The sequence below is a fragment of the Scyliorhinus torazame genome, chromosome 16, assembly GCF_047496885.1.
Source record: "Scyliorhinus torazame isolate Kashiwa2021f chromosome 16, sScyTor2.1, whole genome shotgun sequence".
Classification (NCBI taxonomy): domain Eukaryota; kingdom Metazoa; phylum Chordata; class Chondrichthyes; order Carcharhiniformes; family Scyliorhinidae; genus Scyliorhinus; species Scyliorhinus torazame.
Window position 1 is genome coordinate 177,481,105 of NC_092722.1, and position 17,015 is coordinate 177,498,119.

The 17,015-nt window shown below is 44.4% G+C and overlaps 1 protein-coding gene across 1 annotated transcript in view; it reads right to left on the bottom strand.

Moving 5' to 3' along the window:
- Positions 1-17,015, bottom strand: part of rbm20 (RNA binding motif protein 20) — a 274,255-nt gene that overhangs the window by 45,701 nt on the left and 211,539 nt on the right. Inside the window, 4 exon segments of the mRNA XM_072479520.1 lie at positions 5,088-5,733; positions 7,832-7,933; positions 11,284-11,965; positions 14,637-14,716. Of these exon segments, the coding sequence (XP_072335621.1) occupies positions 5,088-5,733; positions 7,832-7,933; positions 11,284-11,965; positions 14,637-14,716 (1,510 nt within the window).

Genomic DNA, 17,015 nt, shown 5'->3' on the forward strand with positions numbered 1-17,015 from the left:
CACAAGATAGTAGTTACCAATTATCTGACTGTTTGATGAAAAGCCTAAAGATATATGTGATTTAACATGAAAGGGAAAATAGGGTGCATTTACTGAATTAAAAAATATATGTACATTTGTGTTCTGGCATATTGTAACTTACGTCAAAATGTTTCTTTTAAGGGGGGAATAGGAAAGAGTTAATGTTTCCTAATACTGAAGTTGGCATTAGGGTTTTAATTGCTTAATACATTGCTCTAATTGTTTAATAGACTGCACCAATACTTTAAGGGGATGCAGGTAGCATTGTTTTGTTGTTGGTGAAGTGATTACTGAATGCAATAAACTTGGAGTTGAAGAAGTCAAGACTTGCTTCCTATAGAGTTACCATCGGGGTTTAACACCAGTATCCCATCAGAAACATATGTAAGAGCTTATTGACAAACCAGAAAATACTGATAATATGCATGATGAGACAAAACGGTGGTGAATACATGTTACACACCAAAGGTCTCGTGGAAAACAGAGACAATGCCATCTTCCTATCCAAAGTGTTTACAAAGATTTAAATTATTATTCCCAAGAAAATTGGTAACTATTTGACACAGTGGCAAATGCCAACATACCATCTCTGAGGATTCTAAAAAAATGTATCCACAGAGGTGGAAGTTCTTGGTGAAACCTAATACTATAAAACTTTCAGCACACAACGGTTCACTGATCCCAGGTGCAGGATTCATAGTCCTGGAGTGTAAGTACAATCGATCCTCCTGGTGTTACAGATGTTCGACATCATGGAAACTAAAAGCTCAGCAATTACAGGTCTACCAACTAGTTGGGACCCCACACTAGTAACAGCCCATGGAATCAGTCAGACTTTACAAGGTAGATATACCTCAGAAACTAGCCCTATCACATCAGTTCATGATCTAAGATCAAAATATTGAGAATGTTTCGACAACATTGGCAATTTGCAAGGGAACTGCAACATTACACTTGCAGGGGAATACAAGTCCATCAACTGATCTACCACATAAGCACTGCATCTACATACAAGTCAAATTGAAGGTCAAACCAGACAAAATGAAGAAAGACGGAATAATTAGAAGAGTACAAGAACATTCAAATTAGTGCAGCTCAATCACATGTGTCATAAAGAAGAAAGGGATCATCCAGGATCCCATGGAAGCTACATGGCAACCAACTGAGGTTGCAATGTTCAGAACCAAGGTCCCATAAAGTTATTACATACAAAGCTGCAATGGTGGGGCGTAAACAATGTTACAACTGGTCCCTGACGAGGTCCCTCAATCTTTACCGTTCACCTACCTGTGGGAACTATCTCAGCAAGAGCCCCAATTCATTAAATTCTGGACTGGACAGCCTCAATTTATATGCCGCTCCCCCCCCCGCCCCCGGGGGTGAAGAAGGATGAACCTGCTCCCTTTCTTTATTCAACCCCCGCGGTTGGTCACAACAATATCAATTTAAAAAGGATCCCTCCCCTCGTGGCGACCTTTTCCCAGTCCAAATATATTTCTGTTTTAAAAGGGGCCAATTTAACCAGGTTTTCTTGAGTTAAAGAAAGAGTGAGTTTATTAGCTACAAAAACACAAGAAAAGATAATAAAATGCACGCACATACATGCAGACAGATTAGAAATGAGAAGTGAGTTCAAAAATAAATTTAAAAAAAAGAAATTAATAAATCTTTGACTTGTCCATGAGGAGTAGGTGGTGAGCCGTTGCAGTCATTTAGATCCATGATTTCCATGGCACTGACTTCAGAGGTTGAATGGTTGGTTTCATGATTCCTGGCTCTGCAGTTAATCTAAAAGAACTTAGCCTAGTTCCTTTTCCATTGTGGCTTTGCTGACTTGACCTGCTTCCCACAATCAGAAAGGGGGCAAAGCTTTTTCACCTGCCAGAGTCAGCTGTCTTTCCTTGTTTTTCTGTCACATCCAGCACTAATCCACACTGATCAGGCTTGCAGTTGACGTTTTATCCCAGTCCCCTGGGTATTCCTGGAAAAACCTCACAAACAGGTCTGGGAAATAACTTGCATAATGTGATTCCTGCTGATTTGATATTCAGCTTCTATTATCCCCACAGGAGATGACAGTTCAGTTTGTATTGTGTCTTATTTGGTATGTCCCTATCTGAAAAAGAGTGTGATATTCCATTGCCTCTCTCTCAGGACTTACCATCATCCACACAGGAACTTATCAAACAGTCACTGAATGTACATTATCAGCCATCTTTGGCTTGTATGGCCATCTTTAAAAACCATAAAAGTTCAATATATCCATACGTAATTCGGGTTTAGATCCATTGTCATGTCACAAGGACAAATCAGATACATTCCTGCTCTTCAGCCACTGTGCAGTCCTATTGTATCTAAGATAACACCCAAAGTGCCACCAGGAATAATATCCAAGAATGACATTCCCACATATTACTGTGAGCAATTAAAGAAACCTCCAGACAAGGTTACCATCACAAGATCTGGGCAAAACGGCAGAATAACTCCACTGTTTAGAGACTCAAAGATTAATCAGTACTACGCGCATATGTAATGGTAACAAAGCATGTATTGCCATAAGATATGCTTCTTTAGAAGTGGGAAAATATTTTTAAAAAGAAAGGGAGATGTTGTAATATGCCTTTAAGGGATATTAGCATGATGTCACTAGAAGGGAAATGTGTCATGTGATCCAGTCTCAGTTTCACTTTTGCTTTGAACAGAGCATACACACACACAGTTCTGTTAGGCAGTGGGCAGTCGAGTGGGTCGCCCGTCCTGACTGTCAACCACTTTTCCAAGGCTATGTCCGCTGTCAGGGGTCTCTGGAAAGGGAGCACATGTTGTCCCCTGGCACAATGAGGCATTCTGTGCCCGGTGGGAAATGCAGGGACCTGGGATGTTTTATCCATATAATAATAATCATATTATTTTAACCTATTTTAAGTTTCCTTTGAAATTCTGTTTACTTTGATGCAGTATCCTTAAGGTCTGACTTTTAATGTATCCCTCAATTTGTTGAATCCGTTTATTTGATTAGTCTAAAAGAAACACAAACAGCTCTGATGCTTTCAACTTTTATACCTCTGTATAACTTCTCATATACCTAGTCTTAATAAATGAACACACAATGTGTTTACCCAATCACTTTTGATTGACTGGGTTCCTTGTGTCCTGGACAGGAAATAAGCCCAAAGTTACTATGTCATTATAATAACTTGACACCCAGCAGCCCCTGTGGCTGCCTCCAAACTTCTTGCTGCGTCGACATGTCGGACTACAGCCCGGACCCACCCTCCAATAATGAAGATACCGCCTCAGAATTTTCCCCAATCCCACTACTCGCCTCGAGGATGAAAATCCAAGCCAAAGTGAGGAAAAGCCTTTTATACAACATTTAAGGTTTGGGATGCACTCACCGATTGGCAGGTGGGTGCAGATTTAATTGTAACCATCAAAAGGGAATTGAATAAATACCTGAAGGACCAAAACCGCTGAGGTCTGGGAAAAACGTGAAGGGGAGTGACCAACTGGATGGAAAAACTGGCGCAGACTTGAGGGGCTGAATGACCTCCTCCTCTGCTGTCGTATGAGATGGTTTTATGAATTTAAGTTAAGGGACCAAAAGAGATGGGTTTAAAGATAGTTCATACAGGGCATGAAAGAGGTGGAGGTATTGGGAATGGAACTCTACAGTACAGGATAGTTGAAGTCAGCAACACCAATTGGAAGGTGAAGGAAGGGAGAGGTGGTGTGTAGGCCGAAGGGATAAGATTCAGAGGGGAGGACAGCTTCTCAGGGGTTTAAAGCAGTGAAGGAAGTTCCCTACACAAGAAAGGGGAAGGCCATGAAGGAATTCAAACACAGGTAGAAGATTTTCAATTTGAGGTGTCGGGGGAACCTGGGACCAGTGTGGCTCAAGGATAGGACTGAGCATGGTTGCTGCAGGATAGGTTTTAAGCTTCAGATTATTGGAAGAGCCTAAAATCAAAGGAGGCTGGCCAGGAAATCATTAAAATAGCCAAGTCCGGATATAATCAAGGCATGAAAAAGGGTTTCAGTTGAAGATATGAAGAATTCAGACAGAAGTGAGTCAAGTCACAGAGGTGGAAATAAACAGTTTTGATCCTATAGAGGATATAGGGCTGGAAGTTCACCCAAGGGTCGAATTGGGCACCTGAGATTGGCAACATTCTGGTTCAGCCTTAGTCAGGCTGATGTTTTCCCAGTGTGCAATTAACTAAAATCACCAATTTGAGGAGAACTTGTCATTTTCCATCATTTGGTTTCATTGTAAATTCCCTTGGAAAAAATCCATCTCGTTGAATGAGGTGTAACTGGATTTTTAACAGCATGCTAAGTTTATAATTACTGCTAACAGCCTCATTGGCCCTGAAAAACTATTTTTTTTATTCGTGCACTGTCACATTTTACTATTATGGTAAAAATGATCCATATTTTAAGAGTATGTTTCAAGTTCTTTTGATGTTTTTTTCCGCTTTTACCTTAATCCCATGAGTACGTCCTAAACATTTATGTCACTCTCCATAAAAATTACTTAGGAATGAAGGACAATTAGTGCTTTTTACTTCCTGGTTTGTGGTTTGTGAGAATACTTCAACGTGATTGGCTGCTTACCTTGCCTGAGGATATCACTGTTGCTGGATGTCTAGAAATTCCCTTGTCTTGATGCCAGACTAAAACTGATGTCGGAAATCTGTGCCACACAGACTGCTAGATCTTTGTGGCAATTTTCTTTGAGGTAAGGGGTTAGTGCTTTCACTTCAACTCTGACTGCGAAATATGGGCCTTCATGATTACAAATATAAGCCCCAAGACTGGGATTCAAACATTAGTCAAAAGTCGAATAAAAAGGCATCATATTGACTGTGCCAAACTTGTCAGCATTTAGAGTGCCCAATATTGAATATTATACGACATACTAATTTTTATAAACAAGGACTACAGGAATGCAGCAAGAACACGTTTTGTTTGCTAAATAAATGCAATATTTTTGAGTGGAACAAAAGAACTATAAGCAAAAAGCAAGATACAAAATTCTGTTAAGAGAGATAAACATTAAGTACCTTTACTAAATGCTTCTGAGGACACTTTCTTGAGTTCATCTGTTTCTGAACTTTTACTGCAGCTTGGCCCTGGTTGGTCAGTTTTCTGGGTTTCTGGTATTTCCTCTGAAAAATGTTCTTCCTGAAACTTCTCATCAGTTTTGTAAGACACAGGAGGTGCGCTCTGGTTCTCTGTATCCAGATGCCCAGTGGATTCAGCGTCACTCAACACCTTGCTCATTTCACAATTTTTACAATTCGCAGGACTTATGGGTTGGTTAACAGACGTTCTCAGGTTCTGTTCAGTCTCATTCATTGAAGTAGATGTCATTTGAGAATGACTCGTAGATTCCACTCGGTCATTGCCTGCAGACGGAGTTGGACTCATTACTCTTAGCTCCTCGGGTGAAGGGCTACGATGATTGTCACTGGGATGTGCGCAGTTAGGAATTGTCTCTTTTGTTATCAAGTCTTCATTGCTTGTTTCCATTTTTCCATCCTGTTCAGCTTGAATGCAGTCATTCTCCTTGTTCTCAGGCAAGACCACTTGTATCTCCATCGAATGCTCTTCCTCTTCTCCAACCTCATCCACAGTTACAAACTCTTCCATGTTGCCAGAATACCAAGCTTCTCCTTCAGCTTCACTTCCACTTTCCCAAGTTGCGCTCTATACAAGAGTGTGAATGTTGACAAAGATATCATTAAATGTAAAGGTCAGGTCAAGAAGTCTACTGTGTTGGAGCACTAATACACTATCCAGTGGTGGGATGTAGGTATCGTTCCATGATTCTTCACCATGATTGACTTCCTGATCTCAACTTCATCTAGTCCCCACTGAAGAGTGACCATCCCTATGTTACATTCTCATGCCACTAGAAGCCCGGATCAGAGCGGCCATGGTGGAAGTCTGACAGTAGGTGGTCAGGACATCCACTTAGCCAAACACGGCTTATGATGTAGGGAGACTAAGAATCATGGGACAAAAAAGTAAAATCAAACATCTCATAAGAACGCTGTTTAGCCAATAGTGTTGGTACCAGTTGTTTGAAAGAATGAGCAAATATTTCCACTCCCCTGCTCTTAACCCAAAACCCTGCAAATTTCTCCTTTGGGGGAGGCAGTGGTGTAGTGGTATTGCCACTGGACTGTTAACCCAGAGACCCAGGGTAATGCTCTGGGGACCCAGGTTCAAACACTACGAAGGCAGATGGCGGAATTTAAATTCAATAATAAATCTCTGATCAGAAGTCTAATGGGTAAACATGAAATAAATCATTGTTGATTGTCTTAAGAACCCATTTAGTTCACTAATGTCCTTTAGGGAAGGACTTTTGTGGTCCTTATCTGGTCAAGTGACTCCAGATCCACTGCAAAGTGGTTGCCTCTTAGAAAACTGTCCGAAATGACCGAGCAAGCCACTCAGTTTAAGGGCACTTAAGGATGGACAATAAATCCTGGCTCAGTCAGCGACAGCCACATCCCATCGATGAATAAAAAAAGAGTATCCATCCAATTCTGAAAGATGAGGGGTAAAAAAAAAAACTCAGCTTCAAAAATATCCAAAGAATATCCTTAGAAATATGTCTCTAGTGGCTTAATTAAACAGCTGGCATCATTAAATCTAAAACAAAAATATTTGAGCTTTGTTTGTTAATCAATGTTTTGCGAAAATGTAATCTATTTTTTCCAACTTGTAACATCATAGGGATCCAAATGTGATTAACATTTGAATTGTATAAATAAAGTCATATTGGCTATCCTTGCAAATAGACAAACCCCCAAACTGAACCTCTATCCTTAGGGGGATAATATTGTCAATAAATAGCCTACACGCTGCATTGCAAATTTAAACAATCTCAATCTTTATACTTAAAGAGTGCGGCCTGTATTTGAACACCAAGGCTGTCCTAGAGGTATAAATGCTCCCAGTCTTGAGCTCGATCTATGGTTTGCTCTTATTTGTATCTCATTTTAGGATTTGATCATCCTCAGTTGTGTAAATAAACTCTGGGCTATTATTAATCAATTTTGCTGAGGAATATTCGAACTGTACATTTCCTTTTTTTCAATCCCTCCTCGATTTATATTCCTTCTCCTGTGTTTTACTGGATCACTTGATTTTACTGAACCAGGAAGATAGGGAAACCACCTGATGTCAGACATCTGTTGAAGTTGCTCGCAGTCTCCACACAGGAGAGGTATAACACCAGCCTGGGTCGACTCCCCCTCTAAGTTCCTCAACCTTTCTGCAAATGGTCTGGTCCCTGGTCATTTCTTCCTGGTTGTGATCAGGAATCAAGAGCATGATTTCATAGATTTCAAAGAATTTACAGTGCAGAAAGAGGCCATTTGGCCCATCGGGTCTTGGTAAGAGCACCCTTCCCACGCCTACACCTCTACCCTATTCCCATAACCCAGCAACCCCACATAACCTTTCTGGACACAAAGGGTAATTTAGCATGGCCAATCCAGCTACCCTGCACATCTTTGGACTGTGAGAAGAAACCGGAGCACCCGGAGGAAACCCATGCAGACACGGGGAGAGTGTGCAAACTCCGCACAGACAGTGACCCAAGCGGGAATCGAACCCGGGACCCTGGAGCTGTGAAGCACCAGTGTTAACCACTGTGCTACCGTCTCAATGTCCTACTGTCAACAGCTTATTGTGCACTAGAACGCCAATACCCTGCCTTAGAATGCCTTGTCTTTGATTGTTGGATAGTCTTGTCACAGGGTTAACCAGTAGAGCAATCACTGGGACATACCTGTTCTTTTATGTTCCTTTCTAGCTCTGGTTCTGACGATCCTCTGCTGCTGTGGGGCGATGAGGATTGTTTCCAAGAACACTGACCGTCTTCTTCATTGACCTGTCATCACAATGAGGGTGATTTTGAAGTATCATGCCTTGAACTGAGCAAGAATAAAATGTTTGCCAATGATAAATGAGTTTCTCTGCCTGTTAGCTGCAAGAGAGCTGCACCAAATTAGTTTGGGCCATCTCTACCTTGTTCCCAGCAGGTACATAATTACCACAGAATAACTGGTACGGGAAATGGGGGAAAGGACACAGCCCTGAAGATGGTTCTGAAGGATATTACTGAGGAAGAGAAAGAAAAAAATTGTTTTGCACCTAACGATGCGATGTTTGATCCAGGAATGTTTGATGTGCACGGATACTGGGGGCCTGAAAGAAGAAATGTTTTCATTTCCCCTGTTATCTTCCATCGACCTGATTGGTATATAATTTGCAAAGAAAATATAGTTTTCTATAATAACGTGATTGAAAATATATTTAAAACTTCCAGATATGTGCATGAAGCTGAGAATAATATTGAAAGGATGTTGTAACTTTTTACAGATATGTTAATCTTGTACCTATTGCACTTTGGTTAAATATCAAATCGGCAGAAACTTAGGCGAATATACAATGCAGAAGGAGGCCATCCGACCCACTTAAGCCCTCACTTCCACCCTATCCCTGTAACCCAATAACCCCTCCTAACCTTTTTGGTTACTCAGGGCAATTTATCATGGCCAATCCACCTAACCTGCACGTCTTTGGACTGTGGGAGGAAAACGGAGCATCCGGAGAAAACCCACGCAGACACGGGGAGAACGTGCAGACTCCGCACAGACAGTGACCCAGCGGGGAATCGAACCTGGGACCCTGGCGCTGTGAAGCCACAGTGCTAGCCACGTGTGCTACCGTGCTGCCCTAACTATTAAAGATGGATGAGTTAAAAGTCAGAATCCGGATCAAATCCCACCTCCAAACCATCCATGCTTAACAGAGGTGAGAAGGCAGGTGGGCTATCAACCCGCTCCAAGGAAGTGGGGGGTGGGGGGGTTGGCATTTTAGATATTATAATAAGTTGCAATCTTTAATTTAACTGTGGACAGCTGATTTTCCTAATTCTCCGTAAACAAGGCAGCTACTCTTAGGGCAGGACTGCTACCTGAAGGAGCCAGCTGCCTTTACACCTTCCTGCTGAATTCAGCAGGCCTACCTGAGAAGACTCCGATGGCTCTGCACCCAATTGATCAATCGTGTCCTGGTATTAAGTTTCCCATCTTTGTTTTTAAATCCCTCCGTGGCCTCGCCCCCTCCCTCTCTCTCTGTAATCGCCAGCCCCTCAACCCCTCCAGCACGCCTCTGATTCTGGCCTCCTGAGCACCGCTGATTTGAATTGCTCCACCTTCGGGTGCCTCAGCCCTAAGCTCTGCGAATTCATCCCTAAACCTCGCTTCTCTGCCTCACTTTCCTCTTTTAAGACGCCCTTTAAAATCTGTATCTTTGACCAATCGGACCTACCAGCTCCTTTTGTGGCTCGTTACGATACTTTCTTAAAATTCACGTTTGTAGGATGTGGCTTGGTTGGCGCGGTTGGCATTTGTTGCCCATCCCTAATTGCCCTTGAGAAGGGGAGAGTGAGCTGCCTTCTTGAACTGCTGTAGTTCCATGGTGTAGGTACACCTACTGTGCTGTTAGGGAGGGAGTTCTAGGATTTTGACCCAGCGACAATGAAGGAACGGCAATATAGTTCGGAGTCAGGATGGTGAGTAGCTTGTAGAGGAGTTACCACGTGGTGCTGTTCCCATGTATCTGCTGCTCTTGTCCTGGATGGTAGTGGATTTAGCAGGTGCTGTTGAAGAAACCGTGGTGAGTTCCTACAGTGCATCTTGTAGATGGCACTCACGGTTGCTACTGTGCGTTGGCGGTGGAGGTAGTGAATGTTTGTGGGAGGGGTGCCAATCAAGCGGGCTGCTGTGTCCTAGGTGGTGTGGAGTTTCTTGAATATTGTTGGAGCCGCACTCAGCCAGGCAAGTGGGGAGTATTCCATCACACTTGTGACTTATACTTTATAGGTGGTGGTCAGGCTTTGGGGCGTCAGGAGGTGAGTTACTCGACACAGGATTCCTAGCCTCTGATCAGCTTTTGCAGCCATGGTATCTATATGGCTAGTCTAGTTCAGTTTCTGGTCAATGGTATCCCCAGGATGTTGATGGGAGATTCAGTGATGGTTATGCCATTGAATGTCAAGGGGCAATGGTGGATTCTCTCTTATTGGAGATGGTCATTGCCTGGCCACTTGTGTGGCGGGAATATTTCTTGTCACTTGTCAGCCCAAGCCTGGATATTGTCCAGGTCTTGCTGAATTTTCACCTGGACTGCTTCAGTGTCTGAGGAGTCACGAATGGTGCTGAACATTGTGCAATCATCATGTGCAATGTGCAAACTCCACACGGACAGTGACCCAGAGCCGGGATTGAACCTGGGACCTCAGCGCCGTGAGGCCGCAGTGCTAACCCACTGCGCCACCATGCTGCCCTGAGCTATACAATTATAAGTTGTTGTTATTGTTGTCGCAAACCCCCACCCCAGACCTTCCTCAGGAAGCTTTCGACCTTGGCCTCTAAGCCACTTAGGCCTCTGACCTCCTAACATCACTGCCCCAGGCCTCCCAGTCCTCTAGCTCCTAGGAATTTGGTCCTCCCACTAATCCCAAGCCACTGACCTCTCCTTCCCAAGCCTCTGATCCTTTCCAAGGCCTCTGATTCCCTTCCCTTCCCTGGTCTCTGATTTCCATCTCTCCAGGCCTCTGATCTAACCCCCCCCGTGTCATCAGCTTCCCTGGGATCACGATGCGCCCCTCCTTGCTACTTCACTGGGATTGAAACCCCTTGATCCATGTTCAATCGACCACCCCCATGCCCCTGGAATATTCACTGATGTAGTCCCCACCTGACTGGGAGCCAAGGCTCCGGCTAAATTCCAGGTGGGAGATGGCTCAGTGACCTGACCTCCAAGCTCTGCCTGCCTTCCCAACACACCATGGCCCACCTCTGATGCGTCAGGAAAGCTAAATCCAAGTATAACAGTCTACCATGACATTACTTATCTCAGAGGGTCATCCAAGATCTTAAATAAAAGTAAACTAAGTCTGATACCTTTGGCAATGAAACTTGTAACTTATGAACTACTGTATCTGAAAAAGTTTTACTGAGCAATGGGTGACAAGACATCAAAGGACTTAATTAGATGTAGAGCATGAGGTGACATCCCGGGGTTGTGTAAGGCGTTGTACAAATAAAGCTCTTTCTTCAAAATCTCTGATAAAAAATCTACTTCAAATAGGACTTTACAAGAACAGTGGTCGGTGACAATGAGAGATGTGATTCCATGATTATGATCATGGCCATAATATTTCATTCTCACCTCACTATCAGATGTTTCATCTTCCTGCTCACTCCTTTCATCTTGTCCAAGAACTGCATGGAACGTGTCTGTCAGAATTGGAGATGTCAGACTATCATGTTCACCCTTGTCCTCAATCCGATCTTGGCTACCTGAGGATCTTCTCCGACCTGCTCGCTGGTGGACCTCACTATCTTTCCTTTTAGTCCGCAGTGAATGTTGACTCTTTATTGAATTAAGCTTTTGTTCTTTCTTATACTCCTCTTCTTTTTGGATCTTGTACTTAGACTGGGATGGAATCGGGCTTTGAAGGCTAGGTTTTGCATATTTATCTTTATGCCCTTGATAGTCATCTCCTCTGTCCTCCAGGGACTTGGGGCTCGATCGTCCACTTGGTTTAAAGTATTGCTTTCTGTCATAGCTCCACTTGTCAGCTCCATCACGATTCAGCTCGCAATAATTCTTTCCTGTGGATTCTTTTTCCTCCTCTCTTCTTTTATGAGAAAGGTAGTCCTGTGATCCTTTTCTTTCCATTCCATTATTCCGCTCTCCTTTGCTGATTACTATTGGGCTCATATTTCTCCTCCTGGGGCTCGTTGAGGAACGTTGGGAAGAACTGCAGGAAGTCAAGCTTGGGCTATGTGGTTCCATTCTAGGGCTCAGTGACCGAGTCAGGGGACTGCGGGACCTGGGCCTTTCCAATCTGTAACGAGAAATGTTCCCATTGTATAAAACAACACTCAGTGAAAAGATATCAGTAATAGCTCTCAGTACTTTACTTTCCATGATGTGGAGATGCCGGCGTTGGACTGGGGTGGGCTCAGTAAGAAGCCTTACAACACCAGATTAAAGTCCAACAGGTTTGTTTGGAGTCACTAGCTTTCGGAGCACAGCTCCTTCATCAGGTGAGTGAAGAGGTGGGTCCCACAAACTCAAATATAGACAAAGTCAATGATGCAAGATAATACTTTGAATTCAAGACTTTGCAGGTAATTAAGTCTTTACTGGTCCTGTGATTATCCCTCTCTCCAGTCTCACCATCTGGACCTGCATCATTGACTTTGTTTATCTATGTGTTTGTAGAACCCACCTCTTCACTCACCTGATGAAGGAGCTGCGCTCCGAAAGTCCAACGAACCTGTTGGACTTTAACCTGGTGTTGGAAGACTTTGTACTGTAGTTTACTATCTTTCTGGTTTTCTGAATGTCATTCAAAATGGGAATTCTGGTACAGTATTGAAAGATCTTAACAAGGGCACTCCGTGAAAGGAACTGGGTCATTCTCAATCTATTTCTATTGTTTGCAGTTCCAGTGTAGGAAATTTCACAGGGTTTAGTCCGGGTTCACACTGATTCAGTCTTCTCATTCAGACAATAAGAACGATTTATCAAGGGGCCATAGTGGTGGGATTCTCCCCTACCCAGCGGGGCGGGTGGTCCCGGCGGGATGGAGTGGGGCCGGAGTGGTTGGCGCGCCGCCAGATGGGGGCAAAGGCCTTTGGCGCCATGCCAGCCGGGGCCGAAAGGACTTTGCCGGGCGGCGGAAGTCCACGCATGCGCGGGAGCGTCAGCGGCTGCTGACATCACCCCGCGCATGCGCAGGGGGTGTATGGGTGGGAGGGAAAAGAGTGCCCCCATGGCATAGGCCCGCCCGCGGATCGGTGGGCCCTGATCATGGGCCAGGCCACTGTGGGGGCACATCCCGGGGCCACATCGCCCCGAGCCCCCCCCAGGACCCTGGAGCCCGCCCGCGCCACCTAGTCCCGCCGGGAAGAGAGGTGGTTTGATCCTCGCCGGCGGGACAGGCATTCCAGCAGTGGGACTTCGGCCCATCGTGGGCCAGAGAATCGCCGGGGGGTGGGGGGGGGGGGGGGGGGGGGCTCACCAACCGGCACGGCGCGATTCCTGCCCCCGCCGAATATCCGGTGCCGGAGAATTTGGCAACCGGCGGCGGTGGGATTCACGCCAGCCCCCAGCGATTCTCCGACTCGGCGGAGAATCCCACCCTTCATTACATGACTGGAATTCCTCTGCAGAGATTTAAGGACCGACTCCAGCCTGGTTGTTCAGTGGGATTCTGGGTGCTGCACTGTCAAAGTGAGACCAGGGGTAGGATTTTCTACAATCGTCTCTCACCCTCTGACTTAATTTCCCTTGGCGAATTGGCCTCAGCAACACCATAACTATTGACTGGAATGTGAAAAGTATATTCCCAACTTCTGAAAAATGCACCCAATAAAGCTAAAAAAGAGATCAGGATTTTCTGGGGGCAGATCGTGCTTTCGAGTAACCTGAAGAAACAAATCCAGTTCATAACAAACCAATGGCTAAATTTAACAACAAGTCCATTGGAAGTTATGTAGTGGAGCACATCACAGTTCCGTCCATTGGCACATGTGTTGAGTGACCTAACTAGTGGGCACTCAGAGAACATAGCGAGAAGCAAGAAATGAAAAGAGAATAGAAAGACTTCCATTTGTGCAGTGCCTTCACAATCTCGCTATGTCCTGCACTTTACAGCCAACAAAGCATTTGTAGCCACTGTTGAGATGTAAGAAAGCGGCAGCCAATTTGTGCGCAGTTCGATCCCACACACAGCAATGTGATAATGATCAGAGAATCTGTTATTTTGCAAAATGCTCATCCTGACCCCTCACAAATCTTGCTACCAACGGGTTATACTTTTGTTTCTAAGACTGACTCCCCGTCCCTGTGCCCCAAGCCCCTCCTCAGTCCAATTGGAAAAAATAAATTTGGAGCACCCGATTCATTTTGTTTCAATTAAGGGGCAATTTAGCGTGGCCAATCCATCTACCCTGCACATCTTTGGGTTGTGGGGGCGAAACACACTCAAACACGGGAGAATGTGCAAACTCCACATGGACAGTGACCCAGAGCCGGGATCGGCGCCATGAAGCAGCAGTGCTAACCACTGCACCATCGTGCTGCCCCTCTCCTCAGTCCTTTAAGCTATCACTTCAAGTTCGACTCTTCCAAGATAGCACCAGATTTCGACCCCCCCCCCCCACCCATTGCAATCGGGGCCATCAATCAAAGATCTCCAATCAGATGGAAATGACTCAATGGTACAATCTTCTCATCAAGGAGATCAACAGGCGACATAATCATATCATCAACTCCCTTCCCAATAACCGCACAATACACCCCTGTATATTTTTATTCGGATATGAATTTAATTTGCCAGCATGGTTACATTTTAAACGAATGGGGCAGGATTGTCCATCCTACCAGACTTGTCCGGCGGTGTGAGTGAGCTGCCAGCGAAGAGGAGGGTCCTGCCAACGGAGAATCCCGCTCATGATTTGAACAGGCAAAATGACCGCAGTTAGTATTTTATTAATACATGACATTACCTGTCCCAGTCTTTGTGCATCTCCCTCTCCTTTTGAGAATTAATATCATTGATTATTGAGTCAACGTTCTTTCCTGGTTTCTAAGGAGAATTCAAAGAATGCAAATTAAAATGTGCTGTCTCGCTCTATTATGGATAAAACCCTGATTGCTCCTGACGGCCACAGCAGATTAAATAGGTGATCAGGCTACAGATTCAGTCTTAGTTTTTGCGCAATCATGTTCTTTAGTACTGAAGTTCACTCTAAAGGAAGCTAAAGTAATAATTATTCCCACTGTGAGGTGTGAAATGCTAACCGATGTCTTTCTTAAATCCATCATACAAATGGTCATTAGACTGAAGGCTGCTGCTGTCAAGCATGTAACATTTGGTACCAAGAGCTAATCAGCACCAGCGTGAAAATTGCATGGGTTTTCGGTATACCTAAACTAGCAGTGGGGAGTTAACATGCAACAAGTTTATTACAAGACAGCCACACACATAAGGAGCATGGGAATAGGAATAGCCCATTCAGCACTTCAAGTCTGTTTTACTATTCAATTAAATCATGGCTGATTTGTACCTTAGCTCCATTTACTTGCCTGTGGTTCTATAATCCCTTAATATCCCTGCATAACAAAAAAAAACTCAATCGCAGTTTCGGCATTTTGATCTACAGTGAATAGGGGGAGCGAGTTTCAGCTATCCACTGCTCAAAGGAATATAAGCCTCGCCTAGTCAACCTATCTTCATAATTGAACCTTTTTAGCTATAGTATCATGCTGGTGAATCTTCGTTGCACCTGCTCAATGGTCAATATATCCTTCTACCTAGACAGTTTTACAATGGACTGCCATCAACATTGTACAATGGAAACTGAAAAATAAATCAGTACATTGCACTAATTTATGTTCACTGCGACGCTGCTGTCTCTTATTTATGATGCCACCAAGGCATACCATTCCAATTTAAACCTATTAGTAGTGCTGTACAGAACAATCAAATGTAGTTTTCACCAGAAAGAATACTGTTTACACTGATACCTACAGAACATAGCCTGAGGTTAATGTACTGGCATATCCCCTATTCTACCATTATCACCAAGCCAGGGAATCAATCCTTGTTTAATGAAAAGTGCAGGAGGGCATGCAAGGAGCAACCAGGCATGCCTAAAAATGGGGTGTCAACCTGGTGACGCAGCAACATGGGACCACTTGCACTCCAAACAATGGAAACAGCATGTGATAGACAGGGTTAAGCAATTCTACAACCAACGGATCAGATCTAAGCTGTGCAGTCCTGCCACATCCAGCCATGAATGGTGGTGGACAACTAAACAACTCACTGGAGGAGGAGGCTCCACAAATATCCCCATCCTCAATGATGGGGGAGCCCAGCACATCAGTGCAGAAAATAAGGCTGAAGCATTTGCTACTGCGAGCAGATGATCCATCTCGGCCTCCTCCAAAGGTCCCCAGCATCACAGATTAATTCACCCCATGTGATATTAAGAACCAGCTGAAGGTAGTGGATACTGCAAAGGCTATGGGCCCTGACAATATTCTGGCAATGGTACTGAAGTCTTGTAGCATCCTAGATTGGTCCCACAACTGTATATTTATAAATAGTTTTAAGAGCCAATAAAGACTTACAGTTAACCTATGTATGACAACAAAGACTTCTTCAGACCTACCAAACTGTGGCCAACACCATACAAGAAGTCCCTTCCTTTTGGAGCTGTAGGTACACATCGGTTGCGCACACCCCCATCCCTGAGATATATTATCCCTCCCTTTGTACCTCCACCGTTGGTCTCCAAAATCTGACATCCCAATCCCCTTCCCAGCCCCTGCTCCCAGGTCCCTGATTCCTCCAGGCCCAAAAAGTGGCAACTTGTCTCATCCTGGCGTCCATGGCACTTCTTCCCGGGGACTTCCTTGTAGTCCCAACAGTGGCCACTATTTGCGTCTGGCACTGCTGGGACTATTCAGGCGCTGGCTAATCAGAATTCTTTTCTACTAGGGAGAGCGAGCAATAGGCTTCTGTCGCAGCGAATCTCGGAGACCACCTGGCTTTTTCGTCTGAGGTTTCGCAAAATCTCGGTGACCACATGATTCCCCGTCCAATAGAGTAGGAGCACGCGCGGATCAAAAGTGAGTGCGAGCTTTAATACCAGCAGTCAAGGCCTGGTCTAGGAGATTGTACGAGTTATAGTTTGCTGTGGCTCTGTCCTGTAAATAGTTGCATGTAAATCATTTCTTTGCTTGTAAATAATTAGTTGCTGCTTTTATCCACTGATGATCGCCCCGTATTTTCATTATCACATTGGCGATGAGGAGAAAAGTAATTGATGCTTCAATAGCAAGGACAAGAAAAGAAGACCTTCCCATACTGATTCAAA